Genomic DNA, 25290 nt, shown 5'->3' with positions numbered 1-25290 from the left:
TTGACTTGGAGATTGGGCTCATTGCTATACTTTCTCCTACCTGTTTCTGTGTTCAGTAATTCCTATTAAAGACTATGGGATCTGAGTATCTGCTACTCAAATCACCTTCATGCTTGCAATGAGCGAAAAGCATTGCTTCTCGAACAGTCACTGTGACAGAGTTGAGCTTGCTGCTTATTCTGGGCACTGGTGAACCTGCCATGAGGTGATAGAAAATTAAATACATTTTAAATGTTGAATTATGATGCAAGATAAAGCGAAGATTTCACATTGGGACCTGGATAAATATAAAACAAAGACGCTATTCAAGAAACTGAATGCTGCCGGCTTTGAACCAGATGATTATTAATAATAATACTTGCATTTATAACATATCTTGTCACGCTGAAAAGTTTCAAAGCATTTGATTCAGTGAATTACTTTGAAGTGCTGGAACACAGGCATAGGCAAATGCTGTGTCTATCTTGTTTCAGCAATATCCCACAAGTAACTAGGGGTTCTATCAGCCTCCATATTCAAAGGATATTTTTTAAAATTCTTTCATGGAATGTAGTTACCCATCCCTAATTGCCCTTGAGTGGGGTGGCTGGCTGCCTCAACCATTTCCTCCACCTCCAGCATGATGCCATCACCAAACATGTTTTCCCCTCCCCTTGTCAGCACTCCAAAGAGACCGTTCCCTCTGTTTCGAACGCTGTGCCCTTCTCTGTCACCCGCACCAACTCGCCCTCTTCACACTGCACCTTCCTATGCAGGGGGCGTAACGCCTGCCCTTTTACCTCCTCTTTCCTCACTGTCCCAGGTCCCGAATGCTCCTTCCAGGTGAACATAAGAACGTAAGAAATAGGAGCAAGAGTAGGTCATCTAGCCCCTCGAGCCTGCCCCACCATTCAATAAGATCATGGCTGATCTGAAGTGGATCAGTTCCACTTACCCGCCTGCTCCCCATAACCCTTAATTCCCTTATCGATCAGAAATATATCTACCCTTGACTTAAACATGTTCAACGAGGTGGCCTCCACCACTTCAATGGGCAGAGAATTCCAGAGATTCACCACCCTTTGAGAGAAGAAGTTCCTCCTCAACTCTGTTCTAAACTGCAGTGATCCTCCTTGGACTTCTTTGCTATATTCACTGTTCACAAAGCTGATTCCTCCACACTGGGGAGACCAAACGCAAATTGGGTGATGGCTTTGCGGAACACCTCCCAGCATGACCCCAAATGTCTGCTTGCCTGCTGTCTTAATTCACTGCCTTGGTCTCACACTCCCATTTCTTTCCTCAGCCTGCTGCAGTGTTCCAGTGCAACTCAAAGCAAACTCGAGGAAGTTGCACCTCATCTTCTAAGGAGGCACTTATAGCCTTTTGGACTAAACATTGAGTTCAACAATTTCAGAGCATAAAACTCTTGTCCGCTGTTTGAATTGGGTTTATTTTTTGCCCTATGCCAGTCTGAATCCTGTTTTCATGTTTTGCTTTCATACAGTGTTCAGTATTCTGTCATTCGCATTCGCTCTGAACAAATGCTTTGTTTCTTTACTACAACCATTACCACTCCCCTTGCCTTTCATTCCATGACATTTGCTGTCCGATCACTATCTGTAACAGCTCTCCTAGTTTGAGACAATTCACATCTTTTTAACCTGTGGTTATCCATCTCTCCTCTTACACTGTCTGTACCTGTAAAGACTTGATCATTTGAAAAGACTCACATTCCAACTATTATATTGCAATTGTGTCTTTGTCTATATATGCCATGTTTGTGAAACCTACCTCTCCACTCACCTGATGAAGGAGCGGTGCTCCAAAAGCTCGTTGATTCCAAATAAACTAGTTGGACTTTAACCTGGTGTTGTGACACTTCTTACTGTGCCCACCCCAGTCAAACACCGGCATCTCCACATCACCTTCTCCCAAACCTTCCTTTCTGACTTTCTGCCTTCAATGATATAAAACCCACCACATTTCTACCTTCCTTCAGTTCTGAAGGGTCATCACGTTCAACTGAAAACTCTAATCCCCCCCCCACCCCCGCCACCGTCCATTATGGTTCCCGTGCTGGGGGAATGGGAGAATTCCAGCCTCTGTTTCTTCCTCCACAGATGCTGCCAGACCTGCTGAGTTTTTCCAACACTTTCTATGTTTATTTCAGATTTCCAGCATCTGCAGTTTTTTGCTTTTATTTTGCCATAATTGAAAGAGTAGATTTTGATCTATTTAAGCGATAAATTTAGTGATAAACTTTACGAACGCTGGATTTATTCAGTCTTGCTGTCTCTAATAAGAAATGTTTTCGTAAATTGATACAAAATATTTTAAGTCATTACTTGCTCGGCCAAATCGGAATTGAAACTATGCTTTAATTGCCAATTTATTAAGTAGCATCGGTTAGGATTAGTTCTAAATACTTAATTTCATCTCAAGACCAAACTGATCCCTCTGCACATTAATTGGCAATTAACACATTCCTTCAGTGGCTCTGTTGCTTAATCTCATCACAAAGTAGGATGGGCAGGAAAGTACAGTAACTTTCAAGTACTTTGCTTGAAGGCTGTTTGTGAAACTTTTGGGCACATTTACAGTATGAGAAATTTCAAAGACATCTTTGTCGCTTTCATCTCTAGGCTGCATTAGGTTAAGACCTGGCTTTGATGAACTCTGATCCGGGCGTGTCTATTTGTCTGCTTTTAAAATATGTTCAGAAATAAGCATCATTGGACAATGGGTCAAAAATAAATTTGAATGACAACTTTTTAAGCTTTAAAAGTTATTTATTAGTCACAAGTAAGGTTTACGTTAAGATTGCAATGAAGTTACTGTGAAATTCCCCTAGCCACACTCTGGTACCTGTTCAGATCTGGTGTAAACAGCAACAAGAACAGCAGATGCTTGGGAACACCATCATTTGCAAGTTCTCTTCAAGTCTTATCCTGACTTGGAACAATAATCGCCATTCCTTTACTGTCGCTGGGACCAAAACCTGGAACTTCCCCTCTCCCTAACAGCACTGTGAATGTACCTATGTCACATAGACTGTAGGGCTTCAAGAAGACAGCTCAACTCCATCTTAGTAAGAAGTCTCACAACACCAGATAAAGTCCAACAGGTTTATTTGGAATCACGAGCTTTCGGAGCGCTGCTCTTTCATCAGAATTTCTCAAGGGAAATTAGGATTGGGCAACAAATATTGACCTAGTCAGCAACATTTTCAAATCATTAATGAATAAGAGAAAGGTAACTAAACTAATCAGCCAACCACTATTAAGTCCCAGTTTATTTACAAAGCTCTTAGAAATGGGGACTGATTGTGGCTATAGTTATACAGCAAGGACTGCTTTAGTAATAGAATCCCTACAGTGCATAAGGAGGCCATTCGGCCCATTGAGCCTGTACTGACAACATCCCACCCAGGCCCTATCCCCATAACTCCATGTATTTAACTTGCTAGTTCCCTGACACTAAGGGACAATTTTAGCACATCTAATCCATCTAACTCGCACATCCTTGGACTATGGGAGGAAACTGGAGCACCTGGAGGAAGGCCACGCAGACATAGGGAGAACATGCAGACCCCACGCTGACAGTGACCCCCCCCCCAAGGCTAGAATTGAACCCAGGTCCCCGGCGCTACAAGGCAGCAGTGTTAACCACTGTGCCACTGTGCTGCCCTTGAGCTTGTGGAACTGAATCAGTTTAGAAGTTGAATAAACTGAGCAAATGATTGTGAGGAGAGTATCTAAATTACCATTAGGCTGATTAAATTTGCAACATTTAATGGATTTCATTTCATGAAGTCAGTGATATTCAGCAGAGATCATCAGACCTCGAGACATAATGCGTAATCTCAGTGCCTAACTCCAGCCAGGTTATAAAACGTTGATCAGTTCAAAACAAGGGTGGCTGTTTGGGAAGCACTCCTTTATTTCCCACAGGTGGCCATGGGTTTTGTAAGCCTTAATTGCATATGTTTTGTCAATTCTTTACTGGACCAGCAGGTGGAGTCATTTGTTAATGCTGCCCAACTGATTCTCCATCATATAAGAGACAATCGTGTTCAAAAGGATGGATGTGGCGGAGTAACCATTTTGAATGAAAAGACTGGGCAGAGAACACTTGTCACATACTGCAATAAGAAGCTATTTGAAAGACAGTAAAATAATAAAAGATGTCCATATTTTGTTTGAATCTGGACAAGAAAGTCTCGGTCTTTAATTTTAATTTTTACTATAAAGGATGCCAATTTGCCCTCCTCTCCCCAACTCCTGCTACCTCATGATAAAGATTTATTTTTCCTTTCACATGTTCGTACAGCAGAAGGTTTAATGTTAACTGGTAGAGGCTAGAGATGTGGATGACCATGAAGCAGAAGCAAAGAGACTAAAACATTTTAATGTGATATATTTATTTTTCATTACAGGACATAGACAAAAGCTCGAAGACCAGACGAAACCTGGCACACTCTTCTCGGATCGTCTGAGTGAATTGGAAAGATATCGCCAGACTATGAGGGTTGGTCCATCAACTCCCAGCCCGCGACCTCTGGGTGTGCCCACCCACTTCAGCCCACAAACTCAAACACAGATGCAGGGTGAGTGGAACCATAAATGTGCCCTTGGGAATATCTCTGCGAAATTCAGAGAAGTAAAATATTCCCACAAAATGATGCATCATCAAAATTAATTAATGTAGGAAAGCATAGTCACGAATTACAATAAAACACTTACTTTTGCCCTGGTCATGAGAAGCTTTCAGTGTTCTTGTGACTTGCATGGGTTTTCTTTGGATGCTCCGGATTCCTCCCACAGTCCAAAGATGTGCAGGTTAGGTTGATTGGCCAAGCTAAGTTGTTCCTTAGCGTCAGGAGGGCTTGCAGGGTAATTACGTGGTGTTGCAGGGATAGAATCTGGATGGGATTGTGGCTAGTGAAGACTCAATGGGCTGAGTACACTGTAGGGATTCTAAGTTACCTGACAGGAAATTTTATCTATTAGTCGCAGATTAGGCTTACATAAACACTGCAATGAAGTCACTGTGAAAATCTTCTGGTCACCACACTCCAGCGCCTGTTCGTGTACGCTGAGGCAGAACTTACTGTGGCCAATACACCTAACCAGCACGTCTTTTGGACTGTGGGAGGAAATCAGAGCACCCGGAGGAAACCTCTGCAAACACAGGGAGAATGTGCAGATTCCATGCAGACAGTGACCCAAGCTGGGAATCGAACCGGGTCCCCGGCACTGTGAGGCAGCAATGCTAACCACTGTGTCACCATGCCGCCCAATGCCATTTTTGCTACATTTTTATGATGTCACATGCAAATATTATGCTGGTTTAATGACATCAGTATGCTTACATATCAAACTAAACTGAAAAAAGTCTTAAAGGCCACTTGTGTTTGGTTATTATATACTACCAGCCATTAGGCTTGTTTTCCTGCACAGGGCTCAATAATCTTTATGCAATAATCTTTCACAATTATAAAGTACAATGTTTCCTGAAGGAATAAGCTAAGCAGGACGTAATGCACTTATGGGACAGTGTAACTGTTGACCTTGAGATATATTTGCAATGGAATGCTTGACTACTCATGCCTTGTCCATGTTGCTGCTCTCCTGCTGCCAGTAATATACTCCCACGCGTGCATTTTTACTTAACGACAAACACACCCACTTTAGTGCGTTTCCAGTTAAAACAATTAGGCTGGAAGGTGGGGATCAAACAAATTTCTTTTTACATTGAGAAAACAAACACACCTTCAGTGGAGCAATACAGACCTAATATGGAAAAAGGAGAATTCTTTTTCAAATAAATCCAGCCAGAATAAGATGTCCAAAGATGTGCAGGTTAGGCAGATTGGTTGTGCAAAATTGCCCCTTTGTGTCAGGGAGACTAGCAGGGTAAATACGTGGGTTATGGGGATAGGGCTTGGGTGGGATTGTTGTTGGTGCAGCCTCGATGGGCCGAATGGCTTCCTTCTGCACAGCAGGATTCTATGATTCTATGACTAAAGCGCACCTTCATGAGGAGTCACAGAATGCTGGCACATTCTTCCCATTCGAGCAAATTTTGCAATGTGATGAAATTAAAAATCACAAGGTTTCATAATGTGATTTCAAATTTCATATAAATAGGAACAAGGAAAATCAAACAAATGTCATCTGCTGTGGCTCTTAATATAGAATGTCCACTTTCTTACCAACTGGATGTTGATTAAAATTCTTTGTCTCCTTAATATTCAAATCTCTATCACACATTCCAAGTGTGTTTTCTTAATCAGCTCGTGAGAATAAACTCTTTGAAGAAGATCAGAAAAATTGAATAAGCTTCTTACAAGTGATTGTAGAGCAGAAATGACAGTTCCTACACATCTTGGGACACTAAGGGATATTTTAGCATGACCAATCCACCTAACCTGCAAATCTTTGCTCATGGAAAAATATATAGATCATTCTACTGTAATAAATCTTCAGAGGTAGAAGTGCCTTCATCCAAAATCCCTTTATCTACAATTCCAACAGTGGTACACACAGTGCTATCAGTCAACATTCTACCTTTGGGAGTGCCAGAGGAAGTGACACTCCCAGTTAAATACAAGGAAGACTCCCTGATTAGCCAGTCAATTGACTCCTTAATCAGGGAGATCATGTTCCAATAGGCCAACCTCAGTGGCCTGATTGAAGTCATTACACCTACCACCCACTGTCCTGGAGACAAGGAGCTCTGATTGAAAATGAAGGAAAAAAAGTTTGGAAGGAGATGGGGGTCAGGATGAGATGGGAGGTTAAGTGAGCAACAGTTAAAATTATGGAAAGAAACCTTGGGATAGACCTCCAGTGTCATAGGACTGAGTCATCAGGAAAGAGAGTAAAAATCTGTGCATTCTAGACTTGAAAACAGTTGACCTTAAAAGGATATAAGCTGATACATTGCATCGCATTTATTTATTAGTGTCTTACATTAACACTGCAATGAAATTACTGTGAAACTCCCATAGTCGCCAAACTCCAGCACCTGTTCATTCACACTGAGGAAGAATTTAGCTTGGCCAGTGCACCTAACCAGCACGTCTTTTGGACTGTGGGAGGAAACCTGAGCACCCAGAGGAAACCTATGCAGACACAGGGAGAATGTACAGACTCCGCACAGACAATATCCCAAGCTGGGAATTGAACTTAGGTCCCTGGCAGCTGTGAGGCAGCAGTGCTAACTGCTGGTGAAAGGGTGGTGAACCTCTGGAATTCTTTGCCCATTGAAGTGGTGGAGGCTACCTCGTTGAATATATTTAAGTCACAGGTAGATAGATTTCTGATAGACAAGGGAATTAAGGGTTACGGGGAGAAAGCGGGAAAGTGGAACTGATCCGCTTCAGATCAGCCATCATCTTATTGAATGGCGGGGCAGGCTCGAAGGGCTAGGTGGCCTACTCCTGCTCCTATTTCTTATGTTCTTATATTCACTGTGCCACCCTGCCATGATATGAAGAAACAATATCTCAAAGCAATCCGTGACATTAGGACAAGGAAAGACAAATTAAAAACAAGTTAATTTTGCTGCAAAGAATGGTCACATGGTTTGGAGTTAGGTGTCAGATAGTGAAGTGGAAAATCTTTTAGGGGGCAGTTGGATGCTATGCCAGGGAGTATTTTTAGACAAATAGGCTTCAATGGGCCAAATAGGCTTCTTCATCTTTATGGAACTTGCGGCTTGATGATTTGGTTTGAAAAAAGATGGTAGGTTAGTAATAATTGTTGCTAACATTAGCAGTCAGTGTTGTGTTTCCCTGTTCATTATTGTAACAGAGATGTGAACTTTGTTTAAAAAGGTCAGTAGCTGCTTTAAGATGACGGGCGTGGTCATTGTCCACTCCTATTGCCAAAAGTAATGGACAACACTTTAACTGGTGGAGATTGTTTTAGGTGTCACCCCCAAAGCAAAAATACAAACAGTGTGCAGTTATGGAAACTCAGAAGAACAGCCAGGGTGTTCTGGCACAGGTCTGTGGTCTTATTACAAAACAGACTAAAAACCACATAGATTGCAACTCATAATAGTAGTTCCATTAAAGCGAGACAGGAATTAAAATTTGTGCCATATTCCACAAATCCAATTTCAGGATTTCTTCTCCGGTTCTTTAATTAGGTCCAGCTCTTGTTATTATTTAGCTTTCTTCTCTGCTTGTGAGTAACACATTGCCTCCAAAGAATATTGCATCCACTTTCAAGATCTTTTAAGGTCTGAGTGTGGTTATGGTATGGCTAACTATAATGAACTGGCCACATTTTCATATTGTCAGAGCTATTTTTAGCAAGTAAACAATGCTGCAAACCATTGGCACCAATAGTCTGGATCTGACTACCCTACCAGACATCATACAGCACTTTCCTACTTTGTTACATATGAAAATAGATGGACAAATGGAAAAAAAACAATTCTCCATTCATGAAGTGACCTTAGGAGAGCCCAGAGAACTCATTTCCCCTTCAAGTCAGTCACATGACTTTTACTCCCAGATTATTTTATTGAATTCAAGTTTCACCATCTGCCGTGGTGGGATTCGAACCCAGATGCTCAGCTTATGTGCCATGTGTTCTTAGACTGGCAGTGCGGATTGAAATCCTGCGACAGAGTTTAAAACATGTAGGCCGGAATGTTATGGCCATTCATGCCGACAGGATTTTCCCATCCTGCTGCAGTGGATGGAGATTTGGCTGGACTCCAAATTCTCAGATCTCAACGCAGCGTGGATGGCCAGTAGGATCAGTCCCGGAGAAGTGTTCGGAGAAGCCTTATTCAGGCAAAACTGGCTTTATGAGTGATTCCGGCGTAGATTGTGTGACTTCTAGAATTTTCCATCCTGTGAGAGCCTGTTGCAAATGCACCAAGCCACAGCTGAGGTTGATTAAGTTTGTACCCAGCAGAGCACAGTCACAGGAACATGCAGAGTACATCTCCAGGGAGGCCACCCATGCTAGAAATATGGTTGGAATTAACAGTGATGCCACTGTGCCTGCTGGGCACGCTTAAACTTCCAAGCACAGACTCACAGTGGACACAGCACAGTGACTCGAGGGGAAATTTTAACTCTTCTGCCTAGAATAAATCAGCAGAGGCTGGAGCCAATACTAAAGGGGTCCATTTGCACCCCATGGCACCCAACCCCAGGCAGATACTTTGATGCAAATCAGAGTCCACATAAAGTGGATTTGCATCCCAGAGACTATTTAAACAGCTGAATGAGCGAATGTCCTACCATGGCTACCCTAATAAGAAGTCTCACAACATCAAGTTAAAGTCCAGCAGGTTGATATGGAATCACGAGCTTTCAGAACACTGCTCCTTCATCAGGTGGCCACCCTAGATTGAATGAAAGCCGGACCCTGTAGGGTAAGTTTGAAACTTTCCCTTGTGGGGCTGAGGAGAGCAGAAATCTGCTCCAGGCCTAACAAGGAAAGTTTGGGCCTCACTGGCCCTGGCTCAGCCCCTTCTCACCTGCCAGTGAAACCACTTCTGCTAAGGTAGCAAATTACTGTCATCCCGTGGCATTCATTCACTAATATCTCAGTTGCACTTCTTAGGCCAGAATTTTAATGATTAGGAGACAAGATCAAGGAAGAGTTGTGAAAGTGGTTCGACACTTGGAGCAGAGAAACATACAGGGTGATGGGATTACTTTTCTATTGTCCCAATAAAGAGTTAGCAAAAATATGATGGACCCAATATTGTTACATTTTTGGTTTGACCATTTTGTAGTAGCTAACAGAACAATCTCCCCTTTGCTGATCCATTTGCAAATAGTTAATTTTTTAAAAAAAAAATCACACATGTAGTCAAAATATACCTTTTGAATCAATGAGGTTTAATGGGAAGAATTCCTAAATATTAGGCGGTGTATTACAGGGATGCAGATAGCTCGCTTGCCCACCCCACCCCTGAAGCAAAGTCTCCACACCATTAGACACTGCGGCCAATGGGACCTCTGCCCCTCTCTGAGGAGGAGATCCTGCCCTTGGGAGCTGCCAATCCAATTGGCCAGCACCTCCAGTAGTCCTGGCAATGCCAAGATTGCAATAGTGGCCGTTGCTAGACTGTAAGCGTTCCCAACAAGAAGGCCCATGGATCCTAGGACAAGATAAGTCCGGGGTATTGGGCAGAGAGTGTTGGGGGCAGCTTAGGGAGGGGAGAAGGATGGCGAGTTTTGACAAGCAGGCACTATCCCCCACCCCCCCATCGAAAACATGCCCGGCTAAGGGGCATGTGAAGCCCAGGCTATTACATTATCAGAGAATTGCCTTCTCACAATTGTTAATCACATTTGGGTATGTGTTGTCAGGAATAGTTTTCCTTTTGCTTTTTACGGCGCTCCTGCCAATGTGTCTGTCACTCTGTGAATCAGATAGGCAGCGTTGGTTCAATCCAGCTAAAAGAAAGAAGGACGGCATTTGATCAATAACTCGGAGGAGGAGGAGGCACGTTCTTTCACAGCTAGTGCAATACCGAAAACCTGACAACTTCAACCGAAAGCAGAAACGTTTCAGAACCCCTGGAGCTTTTCCAAAGCAGATCAATGTTACTGCACACAAACCCCCTCACCCACACTCTCTCACTTCCCTGTCCAAAGCACTGCACACTTGGGTGGCACGGTGGCACAGTAGTTAGCACTGCTGGCTCACAGGTACCAGGGACCCAGGTTCAATTCCTGGGCTTGGGTGACTGTTGAGTTTGCGCATTCTCCCCGTGTCTGCATGGGTTTCCCCCGGGTGCTCTGGTTAGGAGGATTGGCCATGCTAAATTGCCCGTCAGTGTCAGGGGGACTAGCTAGGGTAAATGCATGGGATTATGGGATAGGGTCTGAGTAGGATTGTGGTCAGTGCAGACTCAATGGACCAAATGCCCTCCTCTGCACTGTAGGATTCTATGATTGTCAGCTCAGAACTTCAAATTATGCTTACATAAAAAGTGGAATGGAATATCCTTTCTCAGGATATATTCCTTTTGCCTCATGCCAGAGTAAAGGGTTAAGACACTACAATCACCTCCAGAACCTTAGCTTGAGTTCAGTCCAAGCCGAGGGTGCACTCACCACTTTTCACTGACTGGTCAGCATACATACACTAGCACCACACCTCAGTTTGAATGTATCCTCAGTAATAGAGCAAAGATAATCTGGAGGGCACTCTGAATGTAATCGGGAGTTCTTCACTAGGATCTGGGGTGAAAAAGGGATGGAAAGTCTTTGTTTCTCTCCTGAATAAAATGAGCTTGTAAGTGTGAGAAATGTTAAAGCAATAGAACAGGGGGACCAGAGTTAAGACTGGCATTTGGCTTCAGGCTCGCCACAGGAGAATTTGTCAATACTGCTGTACAGCCAGGTGAGATGAAAGTGGAGAATTAGTTCCATTCATTCCCTGCTCAAGATCATGTGCTCATACATTGCCTCCAGAGCAACATTAACAGAGGGTATGGAAATTCTAGAACCTATTTTTCTTTCTTCTGAAAGCTACACTGTGTCTATGCATGTATCCCTCAGTCAGTGAGTGTGTGTGTACTTCAGCATGTGTATGTGTGTACCTCAATATGTGTGTGGATCTGTGCGTGTGTATCTCAGTCTGTGTGTGTGCACACACACGTGCGGAAGAGCCTGTCCAAAAAATAATCTCCGTTCTCATTGCATAAATACTTCCTCGAATTAAACATTTACTAAGAGAAAAGTAACATAAGATTCAAACTAAAAGTGAACACGGGGTTTGAATGTCTAACTGGGTGGGAGCCAAAACAGTGGAATTGGTTGTCTGACTAAACTCAAGAGGTTATTTCCACAAAATGGGCCAGTGACCAATGTGGTTAAGTTATAGTTACCATTCTGTTAACCAGTCTAAGTAAGGTATTTATCTGACGGCTTGTGTGTAACTCACATGTGTGCGCTGTGACCTGGTCAGAAGCAAAAACCTGCCAGTGCTAGCATCCAACTCACAGCCTTGACGTCCTGGTGTTTAAATGACCATTTGTTCTCATCTCGCATTAATCTCTCTCTATTGTAGGTTGCACAGAAAAGATGTTTCTTTTTTAACTGGCTTTTAATAAAGAAGAGCTTTGAAGGACCAGCTGGAGTAAATGCATAGGGGTAATGGGGTTAGGGCCTGGATGGGATTGTGGTCGGTGCAGACTCGATGGGCCGAATGGCCGCCTTCTGCACAGTAGGATTCTACAAGTCTAAAAAGAGCAGTTTCAGCTCTATTTCTCGACAGAATTACCGACTGTAATTACCCAAGATTAGTGCATTTTGAGAAACTGGCAGTTCTTTGGCTGATTTAAAAAAGATATCACCAAATGTAACTGTGACCCTGTGCTGAGTTCAGAACATGAGCCAATTTGGCAAAGCTCCCTGAACTGGCGTGTGCTGATAATGTGATTTATTTACCAAATCGCCCTGATAACAGTTGTTTCCAAAGTCGCGTACAGCTTTTGAATAGCTGCCTTTGGAATGATCATTTATTACGTCACTGCAGAATAGTTCACTAAGAGCCAGCTAATAGAAATGTCCAAGATTGTCAGGAACTCCACAAGAGGTGAAACTTGAAAAGATGTGATGGCTACAATGACGTGAAAATTTGTCAGGTCTGAGGCAAGTGATTGATCCAGACTAACAATCAGGCTTGGCAACCATATATCACTTAGATTTATATAGCGCCTTTAATATAACAAAATATCCTAAAGCACTTAATCAGAGCATTATTGGAAAAAGTGTGACTCTGAGCTACATAAGGAGATCATAGAACCCTACAGTGCAGAAAGAGGCCCTTTGAGTCTGCACCAAATACAAGCCCACACAGGCTCTACCCCCATATCCCTGTATATTGTACCCACTAATCCCTCCAACCTACGCATCCCTGGACACTAAGGGACAATTTCTTAGCATGGCCAATCAATCTAACCTGCACATCTTTGGACCATGAGAGAAAACCAGAGTACCCAGAGGAAACCCACACAGACACGAGAAGAATATGCAAACTCCACACAGACAGTGACCTGAGCTGGGAATCGAACCTAGGACCCTAGAGCTGTGAAGCAGCAGTGCTAACTGCTGTGCTACTGTGCCACCCTTTTTAGTAAATCAGATGACTAGCAGCTTGGTTAAAGAGGATAGAAGTGTCTTAAAGGAGGAAAGTAAGGTATAGAAGCAGAGGTGGTTAGGAAGGAATTCCAGGATTTTGATTCTGGGGAACTGAAGGTATTGCCATCAATTGTGAGACATTTGTGATCAGGAATGCACAAGGGGCCAGAGCTAGAGGAGTGCTGGTATCTCAGGGGTTTGGGGAGATTACAGAAATAGGGAGGAGCAGGGCCACGAGGGATCTGAAAACAAAGATGAGAATTTTAAAATTAACGTTTTGTTGTTTGACTGGGAACTACTGTAGGTCAGCGAGCACAGAGTGATAGAGAAAGGGACGTGATGTGAGTTGAAACACAGCTGACAAAACGACTTACTAAGTTGCACACAATCTGGTGGCACAGTGATTAGTACTGTTGCTTTACAACACCAGGGACTTGCGTTCAATTCTGGCCTTGGGCGACTGTGTGGAGTTTGCGCTTCTTCCCCTGTCTGTGTGGGTTTCCTCCGGGTGCTTTGGTTTCCTCCCAATCCAAAGATGTGCAGGTTAGGTGGATTGGTCAGGCTAAATTGCCCCTTCGTGTCCCAAGATGTGCAGCTTAGGGGGATGAGCAGGGTAAATGCATGAGGTTACAGAGTTAGGACAGAGATTTAGCCAGGGTGGGCTGTTTTGTTGAAGAGATGGTACAGACTCGATGGGTTGAATGGCCTCTTTCCGCACTGTTGGGATTCTGTAATTCTCTGAGACAATAGGCCGAATTTGGATCACTTGTAACCTGTATTCTGCAGTAATTAAAAGATATGTTAGACTGGAAAGAAACAGTCAGCTACAGCATGTTCAAGTAGAACCATCTCATATTGGAACATCTACACAAGCATTATGGCTTCAAACATACCCTGTTAATGATCATGTTACTCAACACCGATTCTTCAGTTAACAACAACTTGCATTTATGTAACCCACATAGTGACACATCCCAGGAGGCTTCATAGAAGCTTTACCAAATAAAATTTAACACAGAGTGGCATGAATCAACGAAGCTTGGTTAAAAAGGTGGGTATTAAGGAGCATTTTAAAGGAGAAAAAAAAAGATGGAATGGAAGAGGAGGCAGGTCCAGAGCTTGTTGTATTTTATCCATGGGATGTGGGCACCGCTGGTTGGACCATCCCTGACTGCCCTCCATTTCAGAGCATCTGAGAGTCAACCACACACATTGCAATGGGTCTGGAGTCAAATTTAGGCCAGACCGGGTAAGGACGGCAGATTTCCTTCCCTAAAGGACGTTAGTGAACCAGATGGTTTTTTACAACAATGGTTTCTTGGTCATCATTAGACTTTTAATTCCAGCACGGTGACAAATAGTTAGCCTCACAGCGGCAGGGATCCCCGTTTGATTCCAGCCTTGGGTGGGTGGCAGTGTGGAGTTCATACATTCTCCCCGTGTCTGCGTGGTTTTCCTCCCATAGTCCAAAGATGTGTGGGTTAGGTTGATTGACCATGCTAAATTGCCCCTTAGTGTCATGGAGATTAGCAGGGTAAATATGTGGGGTTACGGAGATAGGGCCTGGGTGGGATTGTTGTCATAGAATCAGCAGTGCAGAAGGAGGCCATTTAGCCCATTGATTCTCCAGGGATAGGACCTGAGTGGGATTGTTGAAGGTGCAGGCTGGATGGGCTTGCACTGTAGGGATTCTATGATTCAATTCAAATGTCACCATTTGCTGTGGTGGGATTTGAATCCGGGTGCCCAGATCTTGCCCTGGGTCTCTGGATTACCAGAAAAAAAATGACAACACCACTTTGCCACCCCAGTGCCTAGGCAATGGAAGACATGGCCATAAAATTGGGGATGAGCAAGAGGCCAGTTAACTGGGGACAGTTGTAGGCTGGAAGAGGTTGTTGTATTTAGATAAGGAATCTTGTAATATCTCCCCTTTCTCTGGACAGCCTGTCATGGTGACCACGGTAACAATTATAGAGAGCAGGTCAACAACCATTTCCGGTAACAAATCCTGCCCACAGCAAAGAAAATTTCATGCGTTCCCCACAGGGTGGAGAAATTATTGAGTGAGTCATCCCAAGGCTACTCTTGCACAACTGCTTTAAATACAGCCAGGGAATGGCTCATAGCACCTAGTGGGCTAAACAAAATTGGGAAGGGATGAGGTAAATACATTTGAAAAACAAACAAACCCTTTCGGTTTTGTAACACTCATTACCTGCACGTGGGTGCTTAATCAGAGATGAAAGGGTTCACTGTAATTCGTTATTTCTTGCTGTTCAGCCCTTTGATTACCAGAAGCAGTAATTTTCTTTAAATTACTGTCTCACACCTCTCAGTCCACCCTAAAATTCAGACTTCATATCATCATTTAATTATACTGTTGTAAACCATCTCAAGTCTGCCCCGTAGCAAATGGTGTGTGCATGCCAAAGGAGTCAGATTGAGGTGTTGGCATACTCGATAGGAATTATAGTTTAACGCAGGAGCTCAACTGCTTACAATGCACATACAGCCAGCCTGATTTAAAAAACCCCCTAAAATTTGCCTTGCAATTCTGTCAAAATATTGCTAAATTACAATTTAAGGACATCAGTTGAGCCATTGTTCTTTTACTTGTTGCGTGACGCGTCAGTGCTGAAAATTCTTTACAAAAATGTTTTGGCGTTGAGTTATATTGGATGACGCTATTTCCAACAACTCCGTGACCAGACTTTGCCAGTTAACCTTAATACAATCTTATTGCACAGGGGTGACCTCCTACCATCCTCTCGATAAGTGCACTGGCCCCAGTAATGCTAAGCAAATGTGCGGAGATATTAGTCGCAACTCTTGTGACCCCAGTTCACTCCTTGTAAATATAGCTACCTGCCTGGAAATTGGGAACGCAAAATTGACTTAAATGATTTCACTACTTGCCCAGGTGGGGGTCGTTGCACACCAGACTTATTTTATGTGGAACCTTTGGCTTGAAGCTGGTGTGTTTTGAGTGAAAAGTACTCTGCAGCTCCTCGATTTAACATAAATAGAAAAGCAGCTAATAGCTTGTAGCAGTTTTTTCAACTATAATCAGAGCTTCTGAAGCCGTAGTCTTCTCTAAATCATAGAACACAGTGCAGAAGCAGGCCATTCGGTCCATCAAACCTGCACCAACAACAATCCCATCTAGGCCCTATTCCTGTAGGCCCACATGTTTACCCTGCTAATCCCCCTGACACCAAGGAGCAATTTAGCGTGGTCAATCCACCTAACCCACACCTCTTTGGAGTGCAGGAGGAAACTCGAGCACTCAGAGGAAACCCACGCAGACATGGACAGGGAGAACATGCAAACTCCACACAGTCTCAGTCAAATTGCATTTATTTTTCCTTCTGTTCATCTGGTGTGTTAACCAGATTTCCACCACACAAAAATAAATGCAATTTGATTGTGACTGGCTGTGTGACTGTTTGCATGTTCTCCCTGTGTCTGCGTGGGTTTCCTCCAAAGCTCCAGTTTCCTCTCACAGTCCAAAGATGTGCAGGTTAGGTTGATTGGCCATGCTAAATTTCCCCTTAAGTGTCAGGGGGATTAGCAGGGTAAATAGTGGGGTTACGGGGATAGGGTGGGATTGTTATCAGTGCAGATTCGACAGGCCAAATGGCCTCCTTAGGCACTGTAGGGATTCTACGATTCTATGATACCTCAGGGGTAATTTTATCCAAACCAGGCGGGCAGGAAACCAGAGGATCAGGTAGAGTACAGACACCCATCGGCTTCAATGGAGAGTAAAACTGGGTGGGCACCCGAGCCTATCAGTTCCCCATTGGGTGAGTTAGTCTCTGACTTTTAACACAGTATCACTGATGAACACAGAACTCACTGTCACAATTCAGTCATGGGTACAATTTGCCTTTGCCTCTCTGTACATCCACATTTATTTCTTTGTCAATCTGGAGACCAAGTGGCCTGAGGAGAAGATGGGGGTTGAACTGTTGCAATCTCAGTTTGGCTTCTCCACAGAATCCAGATGATGAAAGTCGAATATTTCAGATTTCTGGAGTTGATGCAATTCATAGCGGAGGCTGGGCTGGCAATGGCCCAGATGATCCTGACAGGAAGCACTGCTCATGGCCTGACAAGAATCATTTTAAACTGACTGTCTCTGTTCCTCCAAGTGACTGTACCAGCCTGCTAGTTATGTCTCAAAGTGGCAACTAAAGTCCTTTTTTTTTAATTATTATTCATTCATGGGATATGGGCATCGCTTGGCTGGCCAGCATTTTAATGCCCTTCGCTAGTTGCGCTTGGAGGGCAGTTGAGAGTCAACCATTGCTGTGGCTCTGGAGTCACGTGTAAGCCAGACCAGTTAAGGATGGCAGATTTCCTTCCCTAAAGGACGCTAGTGAAGCACATAGGTTTTTTCTGACAATTGGCAATGGTTTCATGGTCATGGTTCTTAACTCCAAAACTTTTATATTGAATTCAAATTCCACCAGGGTGGGATTCGAACTTGGTTCCCCAGAATATTAGCTGTGTCTCTGGATTAATAGCCTAACGATAGTACCACTAGGCCATCACCTCTGTAACGGGCATCATACAATCCCAATTGACATATTAAAAGCACCTCCCACCTGGAACAGGTGAGTGCTCCACCCTTCCAATGGTTGGCTCATCTCAGGATTGCAGGGGAATGGGGTGGTAAATTTCTGTTGGTGATTTCGGCGCAGTATGATTAAAATCTGGAAGACAGAAAGAAACCCAGTCTACATCAAAAAATGGCCAAGTAGATAGGAATTGGTTTGATAATTTAAAAAGAAGCAAATTATGATATACGGTTGCATGACGTAATAAATAGCCAGGAGAAATGAGACTGAAAACAGTCACATTTAACCAGCTGAGATATTTTGGTTAGTTTTTGGCCATTTGGAATGACTCCGGAGATACACAGATCCTGCAGAATGACAGACAGCCCTTTTCTAGTTGTGGAAGCCATTCCGCATGGAAAATCATTGGAGTCAAGAGGTTTCCAGCAGTAGTACACAGTCTGTTGCTTGGCTTTGTGACTCAGCATTTTGGCTGGAGACTTTCCTGTTTGGGTTTAGCAGTCCTTCATTGACCAGTAGCATTGCTCAACGCCGAAGCCCTTTCTGATTGTTTGTGCAGAGTTCTGCGCTCACAAGGCCTTTATTCAGCAGCAGGTTATAATATAAGATGAGCGTGTTTATACTCACTTTTGAATGATGCAGCTGGATTTTACAATCATTTCCAAATGGTGCTGAACTGAACACAAACAATTCCAGATTTAGGAAAAAACAAAGGGAGTTATCCACAGTTCAGTGAAATACTACTTCCTTTCTTCTGTTTTGACTTCATTTTTATAAAAATTTAACTCTCCTATACTCAGAAATTAATCAAAATGTCTCTACAGCACCAGCCATTAAAAGAGAGTTTTTTTTCCAAATGCAGTCCACTATCCTATTGAAGGGAATCTAATTGCCCACGCCCAAGAGTGAGATAGATGACCAATCGCTTTGATTAAGGGATGAGAATCATAGAATCCCTACAGCGCAGAAGGCCATTCAGCCCATCAAGCAAGCACTGACAACAATCCCACTCAAGCCCTATTCCCGTAACCCCATGTATTTACCCCACTAACCCAGAGAAGCAGTTGACAAAGTTGACTTTGCTGCGCCCGAAACAGTGCAATTTTTAAAAATAATATTACGATATTATTCAGAATGCACTTTCTAAACTCCTATAAATTTTAATGAGATAAAAATTATAAAAGTTTAGAAAGTGCATTCCAAATAATATATATATTTTTAAATTGCACTGTTTAGCATTCTGCGATAGTCACTAGAGGCAGTTTGGCATGGCCAATTCACCTAACCTGCACATCTCTGGATTAAAAATTGGCCAGGGCGCTGAGAGAATTTGACTGCTCTTTTTTGAATGCTACTACGGGATCTTTATCGCCCATCTGAGAGGGCCTTGGTGGTATGGGTTTAATTGTAATATGTAAAATATAGGGTGGGATCTTCCAGGTTGAGCAGGTTAAAAATAGGTGAAATAGCTGGAAAATCCCGCCCAAAGTCAACAAACCTTTGGATGGTCCGTGTCCCGCTTGCTACGATTCCCTGGAAAATTCTGCCTACAGTTTCTCCAACAATATTTTATAGAAAGCTGAATTTGAAATGGCCTTGACCTTGGAGCATTTACTTTAATTTATTTCTTTCCCTCTTAGGCACCTCAGACATCAACCCATTCGCAGATCCTCGCCAATTTGAACGCCAGTTTCCTGGACTATCTTCGCTCACAGAATCCCGTTTTTCAGATCCTCGCATGAACTACCCTGGCGCTATGTCTGCCGCTGCCTTCACCTACGCCACCACTCCATCCACCGGTGGCATTGGGGGCATTAGCATGACAGGCATGGCAGCCACAGCCCGGTACCATACCTATCTGCCACCACCTTATCCTGGATCAGCCCAGAACCAAAGTGGACCCTTTCAGACCAGCGTCTCACCGTACCATCTCTACTATGGCACCTCAGCTGGATCATACCAATTTTCCATGGTTGCAGGAGGAGAGCGCTCACCCACCAGAATGCTGCCTTCTTGCACCAGTGCATCTAGTGGGAGCACACTCATGAATCCCAATTTGGCCAATCAGAATGATGTTGTGGATGCCGATGGCAGCCAGAGCAATTCTCCAACAGCAATGAGTACCACAGGGCGAATGGACGAGTCAGTCTGGAGGCCTTATTAGAAAACCAAAAATGCACGAGCAACAGTAATTGTTCAAAATTCAAGAAAACCTTCTCCCTGTGTACATTAATTAATTCTAGCTGTAGCTGGCAGAGTAGTGGAAAGAAAAGATCTTGATTTGTCCATGTATAGAGTATGATTTTTGATTAAAGGTTTTTATTGTATGTACATATTGACAAATGGTGAGCCATGGTGGAAAATAATCAGTTCATCTTATATTGGCCAAATAGCCTCTAAGTCAAAATGACTTCCAACCAAAGATGATAACCATCGCATTTAACAAATAAACATATTGGCATAGGTTGGATATAATTAACATTTTAGCCTCTCGCAACCATTGTTTGTTGGTCAATTGCAGTTATGGAATTGTGATTGGCTATGTGGATACATGATTGTTTTCTGCTATGGTGGGACCATACATGGTGTTTTGGCGCTTGTGTTTTTAAACTCAATTGAAGTGACAGTGCGTTTTCTTAACCTGCACAAAATTGCCACCGCAGTATCAAAAATCTGATTGGCCTCTTCTAATCGACTACTATGTAAAGGGTAGAAGAATCCTGAAGTCATCCACTCTTACCTTTAGAACACGCACAAAACTTGTGTGTATTTTATCAGAAGTTCTAACAAGCCATGCTGAAGTTCTCATGAAGACCAACAACTGAAAATAAGGACCACAAGACTTTATCAAGCGATTGTTGAGTTAAATTTTGGAAAATTATATTTTGATGTTCTTGTGCCCGTTACTTTTCTTGTTACAAATGAGGCAGTTGTGCATGAGCCAAAAGATTATAATAGCATTAGGCCTTCATGTTTGGAAGTCATCCAAGTCCAGGTACTTCAGTTTACAGTCTGTGTGTGATGGACGAAGACCAAGCCCAAACCTAGGTCCCAACCAAAGGACACACTTAGAAATGTTTCTGAAAACCTGTATGATGTATTGTATGTGTGTAAGAAATGTTTTGGAATAGCAATTTGGCATACTTAAAGATACCTACTTACATCTTTGTTCCCCAATGAGCAGAGTTATATTCATGAAATAACTGTGGATATTGGTTTTATTGCACACCTTAGGGTGAGCTGTGTGTGCTGATTTAGGACACTCTTCAACTGCAGTACTGAATACGATACTGGCAAACACTGTTCATTTTAATCTTTGAGTTATTCACCACAAATGAACTGCAAATGTCCTTGTTACATTTATAAATAGAATATTGCTTCATATTTACCACTAAATTGACAGAAACTAAATATATGCTGAGATGGACCCCAGGAGCAGGTTGAATTAGAGCCCAAGTAATGATTTCACTCATTGTTACCTACAATTTGAAATGCACGGAGGCATATTATCATCAGCTGGTGAAACAGTAAACAGTTGGTAGATTTGTGATTGCCCTGAACATTTAAAGACATTTGTCTTCGGAATTCAATAAAGTACAATTCTTGATGAATGTTCAGATAAGACACAGATGCGCTTATGGTAATAGCAGGGTAACAATTTAATGGCGCATTACTTGGGATTGCCTCTGTCCTCTATGACCCTTGCGTGGCTAATGTGCACGTGTAGTATGTATTCCAAAAGCAGCGTTACAATGAAGCTTTCAGTTGATCATCCATCCTTCACACTCAATAACCACTGAATGGTTACACCAAATGGTTAAAAATTAATTGACCAAGTGTAAGTACTTCGTCAAGTAATAACAGTGTAGCCTTGTGGTTCTTTCCTCAGATTTGTGATTGTTCACATAACTGTAAAGTGAAGCATTGCTAATCATTTACGAAAAAGCAATACTTCTGATTAAGATGATTTAACAAAAATGATACACCGCAATCTTGGTTATCCAGAATAATCCTTATTGAACAGACCAGTAAGTGGCAAACATTGTTACTAAATGAGGGCTATCTTTAAATTTATTTTCACATTTATTTCTATCATCCTAACTTCATTCCATTTAGTTCCATGTTTCAAACAGGCATCACAATTTTTTTACACTCAGCGTACGTACGATAGCATGACAAGATATACACTTATACACTACCTAAAAGGAAACCTTCCAGTTTCTTTGCCCAATGAATTCATTTTTTCAGCATTCTGAAGGTGTGTAGTGTCTACCTGAAATTGCCCTGTAAAACACTGATCATAGAATCGTAGAATAGATTCATAGAATCCCTACAGTGCAGAAGCAGGTCATTCAGCCCATCAAGTCTATACCGACAACAATCCCACCCAGGTCTTTCCCCGTAACCTCACAAGTTTACCCTGCTAAGCCCCCTAACTTGCACATCCAAGGACATTAAAGGGCAACTTAGCATGGCCAGTCCACCTAACCTGCAGATCTTTGGACTGTGGGAGCAAACCAGAACACCTGGATGAAACCCATGCAGAAGAAAGTGGCAAACTCCACACAGACATTATAGTACGTTGTGGTTTAACTGGAAATTATTTGTAAGTAGCCATTGGCAGCCAAAATGATATATATAGTTTGTGGGCCCCAATTGACCCTTTCCCATCAATAATATGGCTGTGAATCTGTTCTTTCAGGGATTATTTTCAATATGTAAGGTGAAAAATTGGAAGCTTTGTTGCACCTGTGCTTTGAAATCATCCAGTCACATTTGGGGAACTAAAATCCAACAAAAACTTCAAAAGTTATTTGCTTTATTCTTGATTCCCAATTCTGTTTGATTCTTCATGGAGCTTGCGCACTGACAATGAGTAAGATTTTCATTCTGAATGTCTAACGTGAAATCCATGTTGATTCAATCAACGTTTTTAAGCCTTTGTAAACAATTTTTAAGGTCAATTATAAATGGCCAACCTTTCAATTTCTCAATACATTTCTTACAAAGAAGATGGTGCCCTTTAAATCCTCAGTTAGGTATATTTTAATGTTGTCAGGTATAGATCATGAAACTTTCGTGATTGCAGTATCTCTCTGAACATTCAAAGACCTTTGTCGTTGGAATTCAATAAAGTACGATTCATAATGAAAGTTCAGATAAGATATAGATGCCACGACAACTACCCATTGCATGCTATGGATAATGCTGCTACGTGGCAAACAATACTTCGTCATTTGTGGAAGGCGGGGACGATCTCACTTAAGTGCAAGTAGGTATTAAAGGTTTTACAGGGTGAATAGTAAACAGTATTCCATTGTTCCTTATTCCTTAAGCATGGATTTAGACTGGGACAACACTCGCTGAAGGGTACATTTCAAATCATGTGAAAACTGTTTTGACATTCAAGATGTTGTTACAAGTAATATGTTCACCCACCAATGTTATTTGGTTGACCTAAAGCAGTACATTTTTTAGCCAATGGTTTTTATTGCATACCTTTGGTATAAATATATTTATTTTCCAAAAAGAGAAGCAAAAAATAACCTTGTTGAATACAGCCTTGTAGCTTCAGAAGGTCCAAAGCAGACCTGCCTCTTTAAAATAAACAGTGCCTGCTTAACTTTTTCCGGCTTATCTCTTTTAAGCATAAAGTCGCCTTTGTAATTTATTTATTAAGAGTGGGAGCTGGAAGCTGTCCACATACAGACATTTATATTTCTGTACAGATGTATCTTATTTGGATTAAGCAGTAGCACTTATACAAGGGTGTCGGGTTACACACTTTTACGTTTGTGTCAGTACGATTCCATCCTATTTAATAATTGAATATATTTGTTTTTCGAAAGATTAATTATCTGCCAAGCTGTGCTTTTTAAAAGATTGGAATTTTTTTTTCTGACTCGAGAAATGACAATTCTACGCTAAGCTGTGAGTAGGCTGCAGGCAGCAACCTGGAAGGTTAAGTACCATATCAATTTGTTCAGACGTATCAAATGTTACAAACTTGTTCCTCACAAGTGGGTTTTTCAGTTGACTCAGTACAGTGAGTCACAATGGGGGCATGGGATAGGAAATCCCTTGTTTGGTAACGGTCAATTGAGCCATCAAAAAACCAAAGGCATGGCCATTTAACAAGCTTAAAGCAGCTGCCCCACTTTTGGCCACTTTCCATTATCCAGTTTGAGTTGACACGCTTGGCCTTTTTAAGAGCACTGTGTGGTTTCTGGCACCGATTTGTTGGGCCAAATGGCCTCGTTCTGTGCCGCATAATTCTACAAGTTATCCGTTATTGGGGACCAGCATCTAATGGTTGCTAACAGCTGCCTGGCCACAGTTTCTGCACTGCCCCCATCACTCAGCCCACCCCCCCCATTCCCCCCACACCTGCCCAGCCTGCCCCATTGTGACTGGAGGGTAGGCAGTCACCCTTCAGTCACAATGGAGGGTGACTGCACCCTCTAATGTGCAGTCAACCAGAAATTTGCAGGAATATTTTAAGTAGAAGCTACAGGATAGGTGTTCAGATAATCTCACAGGTCGTTGGCAGTTGAGATATTTGGTGGCCATTACTGTGTACAGCGGGGGTGGATTGGGAAATCCAAAGTTATCTTCAGTTCTATTTGAACAAGACAGAAATCTTACAGAACCCAGCACTGGCATTAAGCCAACAAAGCGGAATTATATATATTATATATCGCCAATGAAAATGTCAAATGCACTTATTTTTTTTGGATCCTGATTTGAGTTTGTAATTTTTTGATGTCACTGAATAGTTGCAAGAGATCTCTTCCAAAATACTGATATCGAGTTGGGCTTGCTTTTGAGGACCCAGTGTGTACCTCTACCAAGATCAATGAAGGTATCTTCTAGGGGAGGAGAGGTGATGATGTATGATTCTGTGATTCTTTTTTTTGTTGAAAAGATATCTTTACTTTTGGCCTAGATTTCCACGCTTGAAGATATCAGCCTAAAAAAATTGAGGAGAATTCAATTCTGTAAGATAACCATGTTCTACATGTAAATGTACATTCTATAAACATAGCGAAACAATGGAATGCTTGCGATATATTACCGTATGCAACGAAACTGCTGCCTGTTTTGTTTTAAGAGTATACTTCTGCAAGTCAACTCTGTCACTGCTATATGCTTTGTCTGTATGAAGTAATTGCTTTCTTCTAACATTAATAAAATGAAAAGAAATCTGCTTTTGATGGTTTGATGTTGTAAAATAACTTTAAAAATGTCATTGAAATGGAATTACTGTACTTAGAATTCATGTACAACATAGATTATATTTGGTCAAGATGTTTTTCATTTTGTTCTCTTGATTAATCACTGGATTTAAGGCTTGTGCTTCAATAAAAAATGGCCTTTTTCTGATATAATAATTTCAGCCTCAGAGTTTGAATTGATCCCCTTGAGCATCTTGAACCTTTCTCCATTGATTTCCCAGTGCCGTTTAACTAGCCAGATGCGTCAATTTCTAGCACTGACCTGTCAGGCCGAGTGGCCTCATCCTGAGCCGTATTGGTCTAAATATTTGGGTCACTATTCTCCTTTCACTGGCACCATTAGGAAGTTGGTTTCAGG

General features: G+C 42.3%; 1 protein-coding gene across 1 annotated transcript in view; it reads left to right on the top strand.

Moving 5' to 3' along the window:
* Positions 1-25088, top strand: part of runx3 (RUNX family transcription factor 3) — a 65295-nt gene extending 40207 nt beyond the window's left edge. Inside the window, exons 4-5 of the mRNA XM_080211738.1 lie at positions 4418-4588; positions 19338-25088. Coding sequence (XP_080067864.1) covers positions 4418-4588; positions 19338-19861 — 695 coding nt within the window. The 3' untranslated portion in view covers positions 19862-25088. The remainder of the gene's footprint in view (positions 1-4417; positions 4589-19337) is intronic.
* Positions 25089-25290: the final 202 nt, after the last annotated feature.

The sequence above is a fragment of the Carcharhinus amblyrhynchos genome, chromosome 24 (genome assembly GCF_965287045.1).
Source record: "Carcharhinus amblyrhynchos chromosome 24, sCarAmb.v2.hapA, whole genome shotgun sequence".
In the NCBI taxonomy this organism is placed as follows: Eukaryota; Metazoa; Chordata; class Chondrichthyes; order Carcharhiniformes; family Carcharhinidae; genus Carcharhinus; species Carcharhinus amblyrhynchos.
This window is presented reverse-complemented; position numbering and strand designations above follow the sequence as displayed.